At 42.4% G+C, this 17,595-nt stretch overlaps 1 protein-coding gene across 1 annotated transcript in view; it reads right to left on the minus strand.

The window, feature by feature from the left end:
• The window catches only part of TTC7A (tetratricopeptide repeat domain 7A), a 592,416-nt gene that overhangs the window by 311,873 nt on the left and 262,948 nt on the right, over positions 1-17,595 (minus strand). The window contains exon 12 of the mRNA XM_089653910.1: positions 388-505. Coding sequence (XP_089510036.1) covers positions 388-505 — 118 coding nt within the window. The remainder of the gene's footprint in view (positions 1-387; positions 506-17,595) is intronic.

Here is a 17,595-nt window from a genome sequence, read left to right on the forward strand (position 1 = left end):
TGCAGTGCAAGGATCTCCCTACTTCTGTTTAATTCATTTTGTAGATTTGTGCTTCCTCCACCTCTACTGCTACTTCTTGAGCATTATCCCATCAGCAATCAGATCATCAGTCATAGGGGGAAGGGAAATGGGGCAGCTCTGACACAAGGAAGCACAGCTATGCTTCTCTATCAAGCTGGGAAATTCCACATATTGAAGAACATAGCATGGTAAGCCATTAGAAGTAAAAAAAGATTCAGCTGAAGGGAGTCTGCAGGAAATACTGGTGACTAATCATTTGCTGCCTGGGGCACACCTTCCCTAGAACAGGTCCTCTTTAACAGTAAAATTGCACTTTATTTTTATGCACAAGCAGAAAGAAAAACATCTAAAGAGAGAGGATATTACCATCAGTAGCTTGCAAGCTGTACACCAGTCCCAGTGCCAGGAATCCTTTTGCAAGTGATTCTCCTGCTTCATCTCCCATGTCTGTCACTTGTTTCGCAAACCGCTCCCCTTCTTCCAACTGCAATACAAGAAAGAAACCAGAAATAAACATGTCAACTGAAAGGGTGCTAAGGCATCTGTTGTATACATAGCATTTAAATAGCATTATTATAAATATGCAGAACCAATATCTTCCACAGCTCTGCAAAAAGTTAGGATATGCATGGCTACTACAGTAAAGGTATAATGTGCATGAATAAAATGAAAGAAATAGGGATCAAAGGAGGAATTTAGCTTAAATTCATTTTGCAGCAAACTGAGAGATTTGGCCTTTGCCGAAATGTTGTCAATAGTCACCTCAAATGTTGCCATGTGCACTGACTTTGGTGAAAATGACTTGGAAAAAACCTTGTTGCTTTGAACAAAACCATGTGATTACCCTGAGTCAGCAAAGTCAACCCTAACACAGTCACCTGTGCTGACATTTTGATCACATGGCTTTGTTCATCAACAAAGGATCAAGGTTAGCATTAGGGTATCTCTGTTCCGCAATATCAAATGTCATGTACCCAACTAATAAGACATAAGAACATGTGCAGGGGAGCTGAAAAGGAGCTGATGTAACACTCAGGAGCCATTTAAAGTCTCTGGTACCATTAAAAACTAAAATAAAAACTAAAAAAAAACAATGTGGATGTAAACCCTTACATACATAGAGATGGAAGAAATCCTTGTACACAAGTTGTACCTGTTTTTCTGTAGTCTCTCTCCTCTACAGCCCCCTAAACCACACATTGTATACAGTATTTCTTAGCACCAGAAGGCAAGAGGCAGGGATGTCACACACTGCACAGCATAAAGCTGAGTGTATTCTGAGACCTGACTGGAGAGAAGGGGCGCATCCCCTCTACTCAGACTCATAGGGAAACATGTACAGTTGAGAATGTGGTGGTCAGAATAGCACTAGTTGCACAGCTCCCAGTGTACACAAGATGATGTCTTTTGCCACACTGACTTATGAAGGTCTGTGCTCCCTGTGACTGTGCATGCAGCCTTGTGCTGCCATCTGTTGGCGTGTTAAAAAACTAGTCTCAAAACTTTTTGATACCACCTCGTATTTACACATGGTCATTAGGTTATGTTCATTTAAAAAAATACGGAAATACTCTGTGTAAGGCCCCCTACGGACCTTTGGGTTGGGTTGTCAAAGTATCTCAGCTCACCTAAAAGTGGGCCTGACTGTTTTTGGCACTGCAGTGGACCACATGGCATGGTAGTATGTTAGTGGTTAGTGCCGTGTCTGTTGCTTTGATTCGTTGGGGTGCCATTCAAAACACTTTGGTACTGCAAGTTGCAGGAATGTGCACTCTTCTGCAATGCACAGGTGTGACGCTGACCTAAAAAAGAGTTTGAGTATCAGAGGTTGTGTTCCTAGAGGAAATCTGGCCCTTAGCCAACACTGATTTAATTACTAATGATCCTGGATTTATAGATGTACAGGAAAAGTCTGTTTTTCATTAACTGTGTGTGCGTATGTTGATTTCATTGTCATTTTTAAACATTACGCCATATTTAACTCTTTCGGTGTCATGCACGGCATACCCTGGAAATGAAGCAGTGGTGTCAGTATAGGATAAAGTTTATTTTTCCTAACAGTTGTCTACAGTTTTGTTTTGTTTTTTGCTTATCCATGTGTCGATGGTGCCCTGTTCCATCACATCTTCTTCTCCGCTGCTTTGTCCCATATGTATAAATAAGCCGTTAGTCTAACTAACTCTAAAGGATATAAGGGTTCTGTAGACCTCAGAAAGTGGTTGATGATGGTAGCCCTCAAAGAATAGGAGAGCATGAGGCACAGCTATCACCACTTTGCTCTTATTGGTAAGATGACGCAGGAGAACAAATATTTTCCACTCAGCCAACAGACTTTTCCACCAACAGCGGTCTCCGTAATCTATGGTGGCCTGATATACCCCAGAAGTAGCCAAATAGCACTCAAATTTCCAAGATCAGGACATTGGATCTGCAATGTTCTCGTAACCGTAGCCTCCCTAGCGGTCTGATTATGTACATATTTCTGTGCTCAAAGCTCTACATTTTTTTGCATGGAAATATGTATTTTTTTATTGTAGGTCTGTAATTTTTTGGAATAACTCACTGAAATCTGTCCGAACAAGAGTCTAGTAAACATCCCGGGTATGTTAAAATTTGAAACACAAAATCATAAATTATAATTTAATAAATAATCATAAAAAATAATAATATATATAATAATAAATGTAAATAAATAAGATGATCAAACCAAAAACACTGAAGTTTGAAATATAGCACCAAGTTCGCACATCACTGAGCAAAGTCACAAAATCGTTTTCAGTGTCTGATGACGAATTTCCCCACGAATCATTATCACTCAATTCTGCAAGTGGTTCTGATTTACTATCGCTGTTCTCTAGCCGGTCTAAAACCGTTTTTGACGTAAAGATGCCATGGATATTTTTCAGTTTCCAGGCAGAAAGAACAGTAAAAATGCAGGCAGGGCGCAGGACAAAGCACTCGGGACAAAATGTATGTGAAATGGTTTGATACAGTAATGTTTTACTATTATTATTATTATTATTATTATACAGTATTTATAAAGCGCCGATAGTTCGCTCAGCGCTGTACATTACAAAAGGGGGACAGAACATGTGACAGAACAATACCAATACAATGCAAAACATGAGGGGATCGAGGGCCCTGCTCTTTGGAGCTTACAATCTAGGAGGGAGGGGATGGTGGCACAGGAGGAGATAGCTGTGGGGGATGGAGTGGTAGGAAGAGTGGAGGAGGTCGGTCAAGTTAGCAGGGGGTGGGGTAGGCTTCCCTTAAGAGATGGGTTTTCAGGGTGCACCTAAAGGAGAGGAGAGTAGGTGATAATCTGATTGGTTGGGGCATGGAGTTCCAGAGGATGGGTGATACCCTGGAGAAGTCCTGGAGACGGGCATGGGAGGAGGAGACCAGGGAACTAGAGAGAAGGAGGTCTTGTGAGGAGCGGAGTGTGCGTGCTGGGCGGTACTTTGATATTAGGTCAGTGATGTAGTTCGGGGCAGTGTGGTGGACGGCTTTGTACGTCAGTGTTAGGATTTTGAATTTGATCCGTTGCGCAATCGGAAGCCAGTGGAAGGAGTGGCAGAGAGGGGTGGCGGAAACGGAGCGGTTGGAAAGGTGAATGAGTCTGGCAGCCGTATTCAGGATGGACTGAAGCAGGGATAGCCAGCGACGAGGCAGGCCAGTGAGGAGGGAGTTGCAGTAGTCGAGTCGTGATATGATGAGGGAGTGGATGAGCTGTTTAGTGGTTTCTGGGGTTAGGAATGGGCGTATTTTGGCGATGTTGCAGAGGTGGAGTCTGCACGAGTTTGTTAAAGATTGGACTTGGGGCTGGAAGGATAGGTTGGAGTCCAGAATGACACCAAGCACTCTGGCCTGCAGGGCGGGTTTGATATTGGCGTTGTTGGATGTGATGGAGAAGTCAATGGGGGGTGGGGTCCGGGCTGGGGGAAGACAAGAAACTCGGTTTTGGAGAGGTTCAGTTTAAGGAAGTGGAGCGACATCCAATCTGATATGTCGCTCAGTAGGTGTGTGATTCGGGCAGAGACCGAGGGGGTGAGGTGGGGGGTTGAGAGATAGATTTGTGTGTCGTCGGCATAGAGGTGGTAGTTGAAGCCGTGAGAGTGTATGAGTTGGCCAAGGGAGGAGGTGTAGATGGAGAAGAGAAGGGGCCCAAGGACAGAGCCTTGAGGGACCCCAACAGAGAGGGGGAGTGAGGGGGAGGTGGTATAAGTAACGCTGAAGGAGCGTTGTGACAGGTAGGATGAGAGCCAGGAGAGAGCAGAATCTCTGAGGCCGAGGGAGTATAGTTTTTTAAGGAGGAGGGGGTGGTCGACTGTGTCGAAGGCCGCAGAGAGGTCAAGGAGTAGGAGCACTGAATAGTGGCCATTAGCTTTGGCGGTTAGAAGGTCGTTGGAGAGTTTGAGTAAGGCAGTTTCGGTGGAGTGTAGGGGACGGAAGCCAGACTGTAGGGGATTGAGGAGGTGGTTGTCGTTGAGGTGAGAGCATAGGCGGGTGTAGACGAGGCGCTCGAGAAGTTTAGATGTAAATGGGAGCAGGGAGATGGGTCTGAGGTTCTTCGGGTCATTGGGGTCCAGGGAGGGCTTTTTAAGTATGGGGGTGATGTGTGCATGTTTCAGAGGGGAGGGAAAAGTGCCTGAGGAGAGAGAGAGATTGAAGATGTGGGTGAGGGAGCATAGGATGGAGGGGGAGGGAGGTCGTAGGAGTTGTGAGGGGATAGGGTCAAGGGGGCAGGTGGTGAGGCGGGCATCAGAGAGGATCTTGGGGACTTCCTCGATGGTAGTAAGGTCAAAGGTACGGAGTGTTGGGGGAGCTTCAGTATGAGGAATGTAGGGTGGGGTGGAAGTGGAGGTCAGAGCAGTGGTGGAGCCGTGGGAGAGGGGTGATGAGGGGGTAGCTGAGTGAGGGGGAACGGGGTTGGAGGGAGTTTGAGCAGTGACGAAGTCCCTGCGGGTTATGTCGAGGGGGAGGGGGGATGAGGGGGTAGCTGTGTGAGAGGGGACGGGATGAGAGGGCGTGTGAGTTGCGGCAATGTCCTTGCGAATTGTGTCAATCTTGTTTTTGAAGTGATTGGCATTCTCAAGGGCGGTGAGTGAGGTGCTGGGTGGAGGTGGGGGTGGCGAGAGTAGAGAGTTGAAGGTGGAGAAGAGTCGGCGAGGATTGGAGCAGAGGGTCTTGATGAGGGTCAGGAAATAGGCTTGTTTGGCTGCATGGAGGGAGGAGGTGTAGGTGTGGAAGACAGATTTGTAGGGGTATGAATGTCACTTTTACAACTTTCAAATTACCCGCCAATTCTGTCCCTGTACGTCCTGAAATCGCAGGGAAAGGAACCCGGAAGACAGATGTCGGCATCAGCCGGAGGACATTGCCGGGGACACTGCAGGAGGGACATCGCGGGAACGCAGGACAGGGTAAGTGAAGAAGAGATCCCGGAGCAGCGCTGCAGGGTATTCCCGAGTGTAGCTCGGGGTTACCGCTTGTGGTGCTGAAACTTTACCCCGAGCTACACTCGGGAATACCGCCAGAGAGGTTAAAGTAAACCTTCCAGTCATATTGAAACTTTTTCTTTCCTAAGAGCAGACACTGAAAAGAGCTTGTTATAACCATAGTTGGAAAGTTTCACATTACTTCCACCCAAGATCCACTTATTTTCTAACAGAATCTTGTGTGACTCTTGGGTGAAAGAACTCTGATGTCTGATATTTCCTCAAATTGAACCTTTCCAAAACCGAGCTCCTGATTTTCCCCCCAGCCCGTGCCACCCCCCCCACCCTCTCCATCACGACCAATAATGCCACCATCAGTCCCACCCCGCAAGCAAAAGTCCTAGGTGTCACTCTAGACTCAAACCTGTCCTTCCAACCCCATGTCCAATCGTTGGCAAACTCATGCAGGCTCCACCTCCGCAACATCTCCAAAATACGTTTGTTCCTAACCCCAGACACTACTAAACAACTCGTTCACTCCCTCATTATCTCACGTCTGGACTACTGCAACTCCCTTCTCACCAGCCTACCTCATCACAGACTATCCCTGCTTCAGTCTATCCTGAACTCAGCGGCCAGACTCATCCACCTTACCAACCACTCAGCTTCTGCCACCCCCCTCTGTCATTCCCTCCACTGGCTCCCAATTGCCCAACGCATTAAATTCAAACTACTAACACAGACATACAAAGCCATTTATAACGCTGCCCCAAACTACCTCACCGACCTGATACCCAAATACCTCCCAACCCGTACTCTTCGCTCCTCACAAGACCACCTACTGTCTAGCTCCCTGGTCTCCACCTCCCACGCCCGACTGCAGGACTTCTCCAGGACTTCCTCCATCCTCCGGAACTCACTACCCCAATCCATCAGACTGTCACCCTACCCTCCTCAACTTTAGGTGCACCCTGAAAACCCATCTCTTCAGGGAAGCCTACCCCACCCTCACCTAACAGCCGATCTCCTCCACTCCTCCTACCATTCCATCCCCCACAGCCACTTCCTCCTGTACCACTATCCCCTCCCTCCTAGATTGTAAGCTCGAAAGAGCAGGGCCCTCAAACCCCTCGTGTATTGTATTGTTACTGTATTGTCTCATGTACTGTCCCCCACTATAATGTACAGCGCTGAGCAAACCTTTTAGCGCTATATAAATACTGTATAATAATAATAATATATATACAGTTGTGTTCAAAATAATAGCAGTCAGACATCACTAACCGGATCAATCACTGTTTTTGGTAGAAATTATATTTCTACATGGCAAATAATTTACTAGCAGGTGTAGTAGAGTAATAGAAATCCAACAGACCCAACAGTCATGACATGCATGCTGCTGATTCTGTGTAACTGAATCACTAATTGAAAGGGGCATGTTCAAAATAATAGCAGTGTGGAGTTCTATTAGTGAGGTCATTTATTCTTTGAAAAACAGGTGGCAATTATTGCCCTTTTTTAAGGAAGGAAGGCAGCAAATGTTGTACATGCTGGTTACAGTGCATTTCTCTCTGAAATTCTGAGGAAAATGGGTCGTTCCAGACATTGTTCAGAAGAACAGCGTACCTTGATTAAAAAGTTGATTGGAGAGGGGAAAACATATAAAGAAGTGCAGAAAATGATAGGCTGCTCAGCTAAAATGATTGCAATGCTTTAAAATGGCAACCAAAACCTGAAAGATGTGGAAGAAAGCGAAAAACTACCATTCGAATGGATATAAGAATAGCCAAAATGACAAGAACTCAGTCAGACGACCCCCAAACACTGAATTCAAGCCACAGTACACTGTGAAGACAGTGAAGCATGGTGGTGCAAGCATCATGATATGGGGATGTTTCTCATACTACGGTGTTGGGCCTATTTATCGCATACCAGGGATCATGGATCAGTTTGAATACATCAGAATACTTGAAGAGGTCATGCTGCCTTATGCTGAAGAGGAAATGCCCTTGAAATCGGTGTTCCAACAAGACAACGACCCCAAACACACCAGTAAACGTGCAACATCTTGGTTCCAGACCAACAAGATTGCCGTTATGGAGTGGCCAGCCCAATCCCCGGATCTTAATCCAATAGAAAACTTGTGGGGTGACATCAAAAATGCAGTTTCTGAGGCAAAACCAAGAAATAGAGAAGAACTGTGGAATGTGGTCCAATCATCCTGGGCTGGAATACCTGATCACAGGGGCCAGAAGTTGGGTGACTCCATGCAACACAGATGTACAGCAGTTCTCAGAAAGAGCGCGACTACAACCAAATATTCATTAAGTGATTCAAAGGAAAGCAAAATCTTTAAACATTTCTCAGTTTATATAGTGAATGTTTGAGTTTGTAAAGAAGAATACAAACACTGCTATTTTTTTTAACAGTCTAATATTCACTTTTCTTCAATTTTTTTAGAGGAACAACACAAATTTGATATAATTTTCTTCATGTTTTGATCTGGAATAGAATGTGTAATGTTCCCAATGCATTTGTGTGGATGGAAATAAAAGCTATCAGAAGGATTTTGAGCTTTATTCACTTTTTTCAACACACTGCTATTATTTTGAACACAACTGTGTATATATATATATATATATATATATATATATATATATACACACATACACATACATACATACATACATACACACAGGGGTTGGAGAAAGATCTAGAAACACTACATGATTTGCAGGGGCGGAATTGACAACATTTCTCATTGAAAGCGAAAGTCATGTGACGCTCTTTTGCTTCCGTTGTAAGATGAGACACTTATCTAACAGGTAGGGAGCCTCACTTTTGACAATCACTGTGCTGCTAGTAATACGGAGTCATGTCAGAGCTTACTGAGTTTCAATCAGGGCAAATTGGTGCCCGCTTAGCTGGTGTCTCTGTGACTGAAGTTGCCAATTTATTTGCCGTGTCGTGATGTACAGTGTCAAAGGTTATGACAGCATATACAGTCTCTGCGAAAACATCATCTGAAAAGCATAAGCGCGGTCGGCATGGTCAACTGACCGAAAGAGATAAAAAGTACATTGTGCAGGATTGTGACCCGGAATAAGAAAACAATTGCTGCAAAATTGACTCCAGAGCTCAGTCTATCTTCCAAAGCCCATGTCCTCAAAAACTGTGTGGAGGGAACTCCATTAGCAAAACATTCATGGGCGAGGTGCAACTGCCAAACCACTAGTGACCGATTTTAATGCTCAAAAGAGGACAGAGTGGTGCAACACCCATAAATCGTGGACTATTGATCAATGGAAGAGTGTAATATGGTTTAATGACTCGAGCTTCACACTGTTCCCAACCACCGGACATGTTTAGGTGTGGCAAACACCGTCCCAGACTTACAACCAGGACTGTCTTGTGCAAGCGGTAAAGCGCAGTGGTGGTGCAATCATGGTCTGGGCAACCACATCTGCAGGCCACATCATCACCTTGAAAGGTAGAGTCACTGCTAGCGACTATGTACAAATTTTGGCAACCATGTACACCCCATGGTGCAGACATTGTTTCCTGAAGACAGCACCATTTACCAAGACGATAATGCTCTGATTCACACAAATAGTGCTGTCAAATCGTGGTTTGACAGGCATTCAGACTAAGTCTCGCCCCGTCCCTGGAGGCTGCAGTCACCGGACCTCAATATCATAAAGTCACTATGGTCAATTTTGGAGAACAAGGTTTGGGCTTGTTTTCTGCCTCCGGCATTTCTAATCAGCCAATCACATGGCATCTAGATATAGTGAAGACGACTTGCTGAAGTTCAAACCGAGCAGCAGAATGGGGAAGAAAGGGGATATGAGTGACACTGAACAAGGCATGGTTGTTGTTGCCAGATGGGCTGATCTGAGTTTTTAAAAGACTGCTGATCTACTGGGATTTTCACGCACAACCATCTCTAGGGTTTACAGAGAATGGTCCGAAAAAGAGAAAATATCCAGTGAGCGGCAGTTGTGTGGATGAAAATGCCTTGTTGATGTCAGAGGAGAATGGGCAGACTGGTTGCTGTGACATTCAAATGGTAGGGTCAGAATTTGGCGTAAACATGAACGCATGGATCCATTCTGCCTTATATCAACGGATCAGGTTGATGGTGGTGTAATGGTGTGGGGGAGATTTTCTTGGCACTAGCAAGGTGTACCTAAGAAAGTGAGAAAGTGGCCGGAGAGTGTGTGTGTGTGTGTGTGTGTGTGTATATATATATATATATATATATATATATATATATACACACACACACACACACACACATATATTGTGTGGTAATTTTATTAAATAATTGATAGCCTACTTATCTACTGTTATAATGTATGCAGATGTATACAGCAATAGAAACAATAGGTATAAATGTACGATTCCAATTGTAAAACTCACTGGGGGTAGATTACTAAGACTGGAGAGTGCAAAATCTGGTGCAGCTCTGTATAGAAACCAATCAGCTTCCAGGTTTTATTGTCAAAGCTTAACTGAACAAGCTGAGGTTAAAACTGATTGGCTATCATGCCCAGCTGCAACAGATTTTGCACTCTCCAGTTTTAGTAAATCAACCCCATTATGTAATATTAGACTGTTCAAATGTATGCTATATTTAATTCCGCTTTATCTCTATTCATGTCTTAAAAAAAGAAACACTGAAACAGAAGAAAGAAGTTTGTGGGGCCACTGTGGGAAGAGATGGATGGGTAGAGATGTCCTCCCCAAGGAGATTTCTGGATCATTTCCTGTAACAATAACCTTCCAAAAAGCTATTTAATGCCTGTTAACTGCTTAGTAAACACCTACAAAATGCTTTATATGCATTTGCATATCACTTTATTTGCGTTCTAATGGACTATTATTGGGCTCCAACCACTTACCACCAAAATCTTGTTATCTTGACATTCTTTTGCTTTTAGACCCATTTAAAAAAAGCCACAATGTGTCTATAAACTCAGTGCAAAAAAACCCTAAAGCTGGAGAAAATTCAGAAGCTGTCTTGTTCAATTGGCTATCTTGGCAAGAAAGCTGGGAAAGGGAAGAAACAATATACAGGTGAAACTCGAAAAATTAGAATCACGCAAAAGTACATTTATTTCAGTAATGCAACTTAAAAGGTGAAACTAATATATGAGATAGACTCATTACATGCAAAGCAAGATAGTTCAAGCCGTGATTTGTCATAATTGTGATGATTATGGCTTACAGCTCATGAAAACCCCAAATCCACAATCTCAGAAAATTAGAATATTGTGAAAAGGTGCAATATTCTCGGCTCAAAGTGTCCCACTATAATCAGCTAATTAAGCCATAACACCTGCAAAGGGTTTCTGAGCCTTTAAATGGTCTCTCAGTCTGGTTCAGTAGGAATCACAATCATGGGAAAGACTGCTGACCTGACAGTTGTGCAGAAAACCATCATTGACACCCTCCATAAGGAGGGAAAGCCTCAAAAGGTAATTGCAAAAAGAAGTTGGATGTTCCCAAAGTGCTGTATCAAAGCACATTAATAGAAAGTTATGTGGAAGGGAAAAGTGTGGAAGAAAAAGGTGCACAAGCAGCAGGGATGACCGCAGCCTGGAGAGGATTGTCAGGAAAAGGCCATTCAAAATTGTTGGGGACTTTCACAAGGAGTGGACTGAGGCTGGAGTCAGTGCATCAAGAGCCACCACACACAGACGGATACTGGACATGGGCTTCAAATGTCATATTGCTCTTGTCAAGCCGCTCCTGAACAACAAACAATGTCAGAAGCGTCTTACCTGGGCTACAGAAAAACAGACCTGGCCTGTTGCTCAGTGGTCCAGAGTCCTCTTTTCTGATGAGAGCAACTTTTGCATCTCATTTGAAAACCAAGGACCCCGAGTATGGAGGAAGAATGTAGAGGCACACACTGCAAGATGCTTGAAGTCCAGTGTGAAGTTTCCACAGTCTGTGTTGATTTGAGGAGCCATGTCATCTGCTGGTATTGGTCCACTGTGCTTCATTAAGTCCAGGGTCAACGCAGCCATCTACCAGGAGATTTTGGAGCACTTCATGCTTCCTTCTGCAGACGAGCTTTATGGGGATACTGACTTCATTTTCCAGCAGGACTTGGCACCTGCCCACACTGCCAAAAGCACCAAAACCTGGTTCAATGACCATGGGATTACTGTGCTTGATTGGCCAGCAAACTCGCCTGACCTGAACCCCATAGAGAATCTATGGAGCATTGCCAAGAGAAAGATGAGAGACATGAGACCGAACAATGCAGAAGAGCTGAAGGCCGCTATTGAAGCATCCTGGTCTTCCATAACACCTCAGCAGTGCCACAGGCTGATAGCTTCCATGCCACGGCGCATTGAGGCAGTAATTGCTGCAAAAGGGGCCCAAACCAAGTACTGAGTACATATGAATGCTTATACTTTTCAGAGGTCCGATATTGTTCTATGTACAATCCTTGTTTTATTGATTGCATGTAATATTCTAATTTTCTGAGATTGTGGATTTGGGGTTTTCATGAGCTGTAAGCCATAATCATCACAATGATGACAAATCACGGCTTGAACTATCTTGCTTTGCATGTAATAAGTCTATCTCATATATTAGTTTCACCTTTTAAGTTGCATTACTGAAATAAATGAACTTTTGCACGGTATTCTAATTTTTCGAGTTTCACCTGTATTATGATTCCTGTTACTGGCAAACCCAATTTGTTCAGGTGGGCCAAATACCATGTTCTCTTCTGGAATCTTCTCCCATAGTCCCCAATAGCCCAGATCCCTATTAACTTCTGCCATATGACTAGACTTTTCCTGGAGTGAAGAATTCATGTTATAGAGAAATAAATGCTACTCTGCCACGTAGTGAACTTGTAAGGGGTCTGATTTTTATATCGGTTCATTATTACATGACCAATCCTTCCTGCCCCCCCAGGCATAGAGACCCTATTAAAGGGACACCAGGGCTGGGTGGGAAGGTGTTAATAAGAATAATGAATGTTCTGCATTGCTCTGTGAACTGTAATAAATCCCAAATCTATTTTTTTAAAGCAGACCTCCAGCAATAACAAGATAAAAATGAATAGTCCATTAAATATAACTTTTTTTTGCTGCAATATTCACCTTCAATCCAAAAATTTCCTTTGTAGTAACCTTTTTCACTAGATGCACTCAGTCTGATGGTAAGAATAATTAAATCCCCTTTCTCTGAGCCTAGGTCATTCCGGACCAGCCCCTAGCGTGTGACAGGACAGTGAAATGAGAACTAGAGCAGTGAAGCAGAGCTCATCTCTCTCTATCACTCTGCTTCCTCCCCCTATCAGTATGCTTTTTATCAGACAATGAACTAATTGGTTCCTAGTGCTGCTTCTTCCTTTCACACTCTAGCTCTACTGTACAGAGACTTCAAGAATCTAATAGCAGGTCAATTTCTGGTGGGAGTGGGATTTCACATTTGAAATTTAAATTGGAAGAGGACTTTTTATGTTCACTTATATATTGACTTTGGCTCACCATTAGTTTTCACAAATAATCACCAGCACAGCAATGTATTATTATTTTTATATGGTGTTATAGGCAATAGACAATCAATTCCTGCATCATATATAATTTATTTATTTTTACCAATCCTTTTATCAATTGATTTGGAAATAACAGTATAAGATACTATAGATAATTCATATGGGAGCGCGGCACTATTAGTATATTTATCTTTAGTCACATAGCACTGTTTAATGAGTTGGTGTGAGTGTCAGCGAACCACAGGTGTGTTGTATTTTAGTCATTATTTTTATTCATACAATTAATTAGAAAATCACAGGTTTTCTACCATAGTAGCTCACAAGTGTATATATATAAATTCTTTTGTCAATTTCTGATACTTACACTGCTTGCATTTAGAATACATTATTATATTGTATACATTTGAACATCAATATATATTTAATGATGTTTTCAAGTTTGCAGAGAAGTGTCTTTTATGTTTGGCCAGAGTTCAGTTTTAGATATGAAAGAACTTGGGGAAAGGATAGAATCATCTATGTCGCCATTGGAGGGTTAAAAAAGTGGCTGATCCGTGTGCTTTTACTGCCCCCCACTGCAAGTTACCCTAAGGGGTAACTCCACTTTTGTGGAAAAAAAGAATAGCAACTAAAAAAAATAGTATAGCACATTCAATTGCTACACGAATCATATTGTAATTGAATGTTATTAAAACAACCTTTCCATTTCAATCTCCTAGATTGTAGGCTCGAAAGAGCAGGGCCCTCGAACCCCTTGTGTACTGTTTTGCTACTGTATTGTCTCATGTTCTGTCCTCCGCTATAATGTACAGCGCTGAGCAGGGTGGATAAAAATCAATGATTTTTTTAAAAAAATCAGATTTTTTTTATTTAAATCGGATTTTTTTTAAATAAAATGCTTTTTGAGGAAAATATATTACCATCCAAAAGGTTATTCCATCATGAAATAAAGATTAGTTTTTTAATTATGTAGAATAAGGCTGTATATGTTTAATTTTTTTGGTAAATAAATTCCATGAATCCATTCACAATGTCATGCTCTTCCAGAGGTTTCTGTAAGATTATTGGGCAGTTTCTCTGCCTACAAGATATTATCACAGATGATTGGTTTACTTTTGCAGTTCTCAAAACTGAATTTGACTCAGTGGAGATCACATGCCTCTTCTTCACAGCAAAAATGTTATAACATGAACAGAGTTAAGAAAAAGACCTTCATCCTAACTTCTACAAACCTATGAATACAGAATCAACCCCTTCAGTGCTAAGTTTCAAGAAGTTCAGTGAATAGAATAGAAACAATATTTTTCTGATTGTTTGGAGTGGAATAGATCTGCACAAGAAGAAAGTGAAGCTAAGTGTGAGGAGGAAGGGGCTGACAGTCTAAGTTTCTTAAAATATATATATTTTGTTTAGACAAATTAGTTAACAAACATGGATGTTTAAGCAAATAGCATATGCTGGAATGTTATTGTTTCAGATGAATAAATCTATTTAAATTGTTCTTATTAAGGTAATGATTATTTTTCTCCTTCCTAAGTACAACAGAAAAGTTGTCCAAATATGAATGATTAACCTATTAAAGTTGTAAAAGTTGTTATTCTAAAAATCTTCATCTACTTGCATATTAAAGTTATACCAGCAAGAATTAGTCTTTATGTAGAAAACTAGGATTTAAATCAAGCCTTACTGACTAGTGATTTAAATCGTGATTTAAATCAGTTTGATTTAAATCAAATCCACCCTGGCGCTGAGCAAACCTTTTGGCGCTATATAAACACTGTATAATAATAATATTAATAATAATAATAATCTGCAGAGCTGTAATTTTCTGTAAGATGCAATATGGCTACCTGGAAACATTCTGTACACAAATGGTGTACAGATTGCCCTCCAGAAATTTAAGTTTCTGCTAGTGTGATTGGCTCGCTGATTTTCCCAGAAGTCTTCACTAAGATGAAAGTCAGATTTTGGGCATCCCCTGCAACAAAAATGCAATTTTGGTGAGATACTCCCTATGGGAAATTACATCTAAAGGGGTGCAGACTCTGCCAATTTCCTCATTAGAACCCTGCAAATACAGCAGCTGACTGATAATTAGAAAGTCACTCCAATACACATTTACTCTGACCATGGACACAGATAAACAGCTATTTCTTCAGAATAACAAAAGGTAGGAATCTGCAACAAAGTACCTGCAATGCACAATGTACAGAGAACGTTTTTCTTCTCAATAAAAGTAGAACTACTCTTTAGCTGGATGAGTGTTTTTTTTCATGCAAAAAAACAAAAAACAAATAGGAACATACATCTCCCACACAAGGTGCATGGAGGAATCCCCCCTGCTGGGACATTGTATTCTGACAGTAAGACTCCCTTTTATCAGGATACCCTGATCAGAGGCTGCAGCTGCTGATGGACAAAAGTTCCCCAGCTTGTTCATTGGACAGAAGTCAATCTAACAATTGACTTTTGTTGAGTAGCAATGGCCGCACACAGGCCAAAATTCAGCCGGTTCCCTGGTGAACCAACTGAACTTTGATCCATCTATGGCAGCATTCCTCTGTTACAGTTATAAACTGTAGAACTAATAAAGTGGTGTCTCTCAACCCCCAACCTGCTGATTGGGCAGTGAAAGAACAGCAGCAGATTGATAAGGTCATCTTTCTGCTCACATTACTCTTTCCTCCTATCATCATGCTCCTTGTCAGCACTTCAGCACATCTGTCCTCAGTGCAAGTGGCTGATACCAAGTTGAATCCAGTATTGGCATAAATTACTTTACAAAAATACATGTATTAACATATGATAATAATTACCGTATTTTTCGCTCCATAAGACGCACTTTTTCCCCCCAACAAAGGGGGGAAAATGTCAGTGCGTCTTATGGAGCGAATATAGAGCGGCCGGTCCGGTATTTCCACCGCCGCCGTGCAGAATACCGGGCCGGCCGCTCAGCTCTGCAGTGGGACCTTATGGAGAGGACTGCTGACCTTTGGGGAGGTGGGGAGCGGGTACCTGAATTGGACAGGTACCCGCTCTTACTTCTTTGTTCTTTGATCTTACCTGTTCCTCTATCCAGCGGCGCAGTGTCTTCCCAGCTTCTGTAGTGCGGGCACTGGGCATGACAGCCGGGTGCCAAGTGCGCATGCGCAAGAAGCGGTGCTTTTTGTGAATGGTAAGGCGGTACCTGGGACACATGACAGATCCCAGAAGCCGCCGGACCAATCACAAAGCGCAAGTGCTTCTCGCTCATGCGCACTGGGCACCCGGCTGTCATGCCGAGCGCCATTACAGAAGCCGGGAAGACAGCGCGCGGCTGGATCGAGGAACAGGTAAGATCAAAGAAAAACTCTGCGGAAGTAAGAGCGGGTACCTGTCAAATTCAGGTACCCGCTCCCCACCTCCCCAAAGGTCAGCAGTCATCTGTACTGTCCGCAGTCTCTGGTCATCCCTGTGCTGTCCGCAGTCTCTGGTCATCCCTGTGCTGTCCGCAGTCTCTGGTCATCCCTGTGCTGTCCGCAGTCTCTGGTCATCCCTGTACTATGTCTGCAGTCCATTAGTTCAGAATTTTTTTTTTCCTGTTTTCTGCCTCTAAAACCTAGGTGCGTCTTATGGAGCGAAAAATACGGTAATTCAATCATATATAATAAATATATATATATACATATTTAATTAGAATATCATCTATATACTGTATATACATATATTTCTCTCTCTCTCAAAATAACTCAACACACAGCCATTAATGTCTAAACCGCTGGCAACAAAAGTGAGTCCACCCCTAAGTGACAATGTCCAAATTGGGCCCAATTAGCCATTTTCCCTCCCCGGTGTCATGTGACTCATTAGTAACATTTGTAATTGCAACAATTTTCTGGGTGAAGTGGTGCGTTATCTGACAGAAATGCAGGGGTGCCAATATTTTTAGCCATTACTGTACATATATTCCTCTCTCTCTCTCTCTCTCTCTCTCTCTCTCTATATATATATATATATATATATATATATATATATATATATATATATATATATATATATATATATATATATAAAAATACATATATACAGTGGGGATCGAAAGTTTGGGCACCCCAGCTAAAAATTTGTATTAATGTGCATAAAGAAGCCAAGGAAAGATGGAAAAATCTCCAAAAGGCATCAAATTACAGATTAGTTATTCTTATAATATGTCAACAAAAGTTAGATTTTATTTCCATCATTTACTCTTTCAAAATAACAGAAAACAAAAAAATGGCGTCTGCAAAAGTTTGGGCACCCTGCAGAATTTATAGCATGCACTGCCCCCTTTGCCAAGCTGAGACCTGCCAGTGTCATGGATTGTTCTCAATCATCATCTGGGAAGACCAGGTGATGTCAATCTCAAAGGTTTTAAATGCCCAGACTCATCTGATCTTGCCCCAACAATCAGCACCATGGGTTCTTCTAAGCAGTTGTCTAGAAAACTGAAACTGAAAATAGTTGACGCTCACAAAGCTGGAGAAGGCTATAGGAAGATAGCAAAGCGTTTTCAGATGTCAATATCCTCTGTTCGGAATGTAATTAAGAAATGGCAGTCATCAGGAACAGTGGAAGTTAAAGCAAGATCTGGAA

Source organism: Staurois parvus, unplaced genomic scaffold (assembly GCF_062004578.1).
Source record: "Staurois parvus isolate SC_StPar_1 unplaced genomic scaffold, SC_StPar_1.0 ptg000727l, whole genome shotgun sequence".
NCBI classification, from domain to species: Eukaryota; Metazoa; Chordata; class Amphibia; order Anura; family Ranidae; genus Staurois; species Staurois parvus.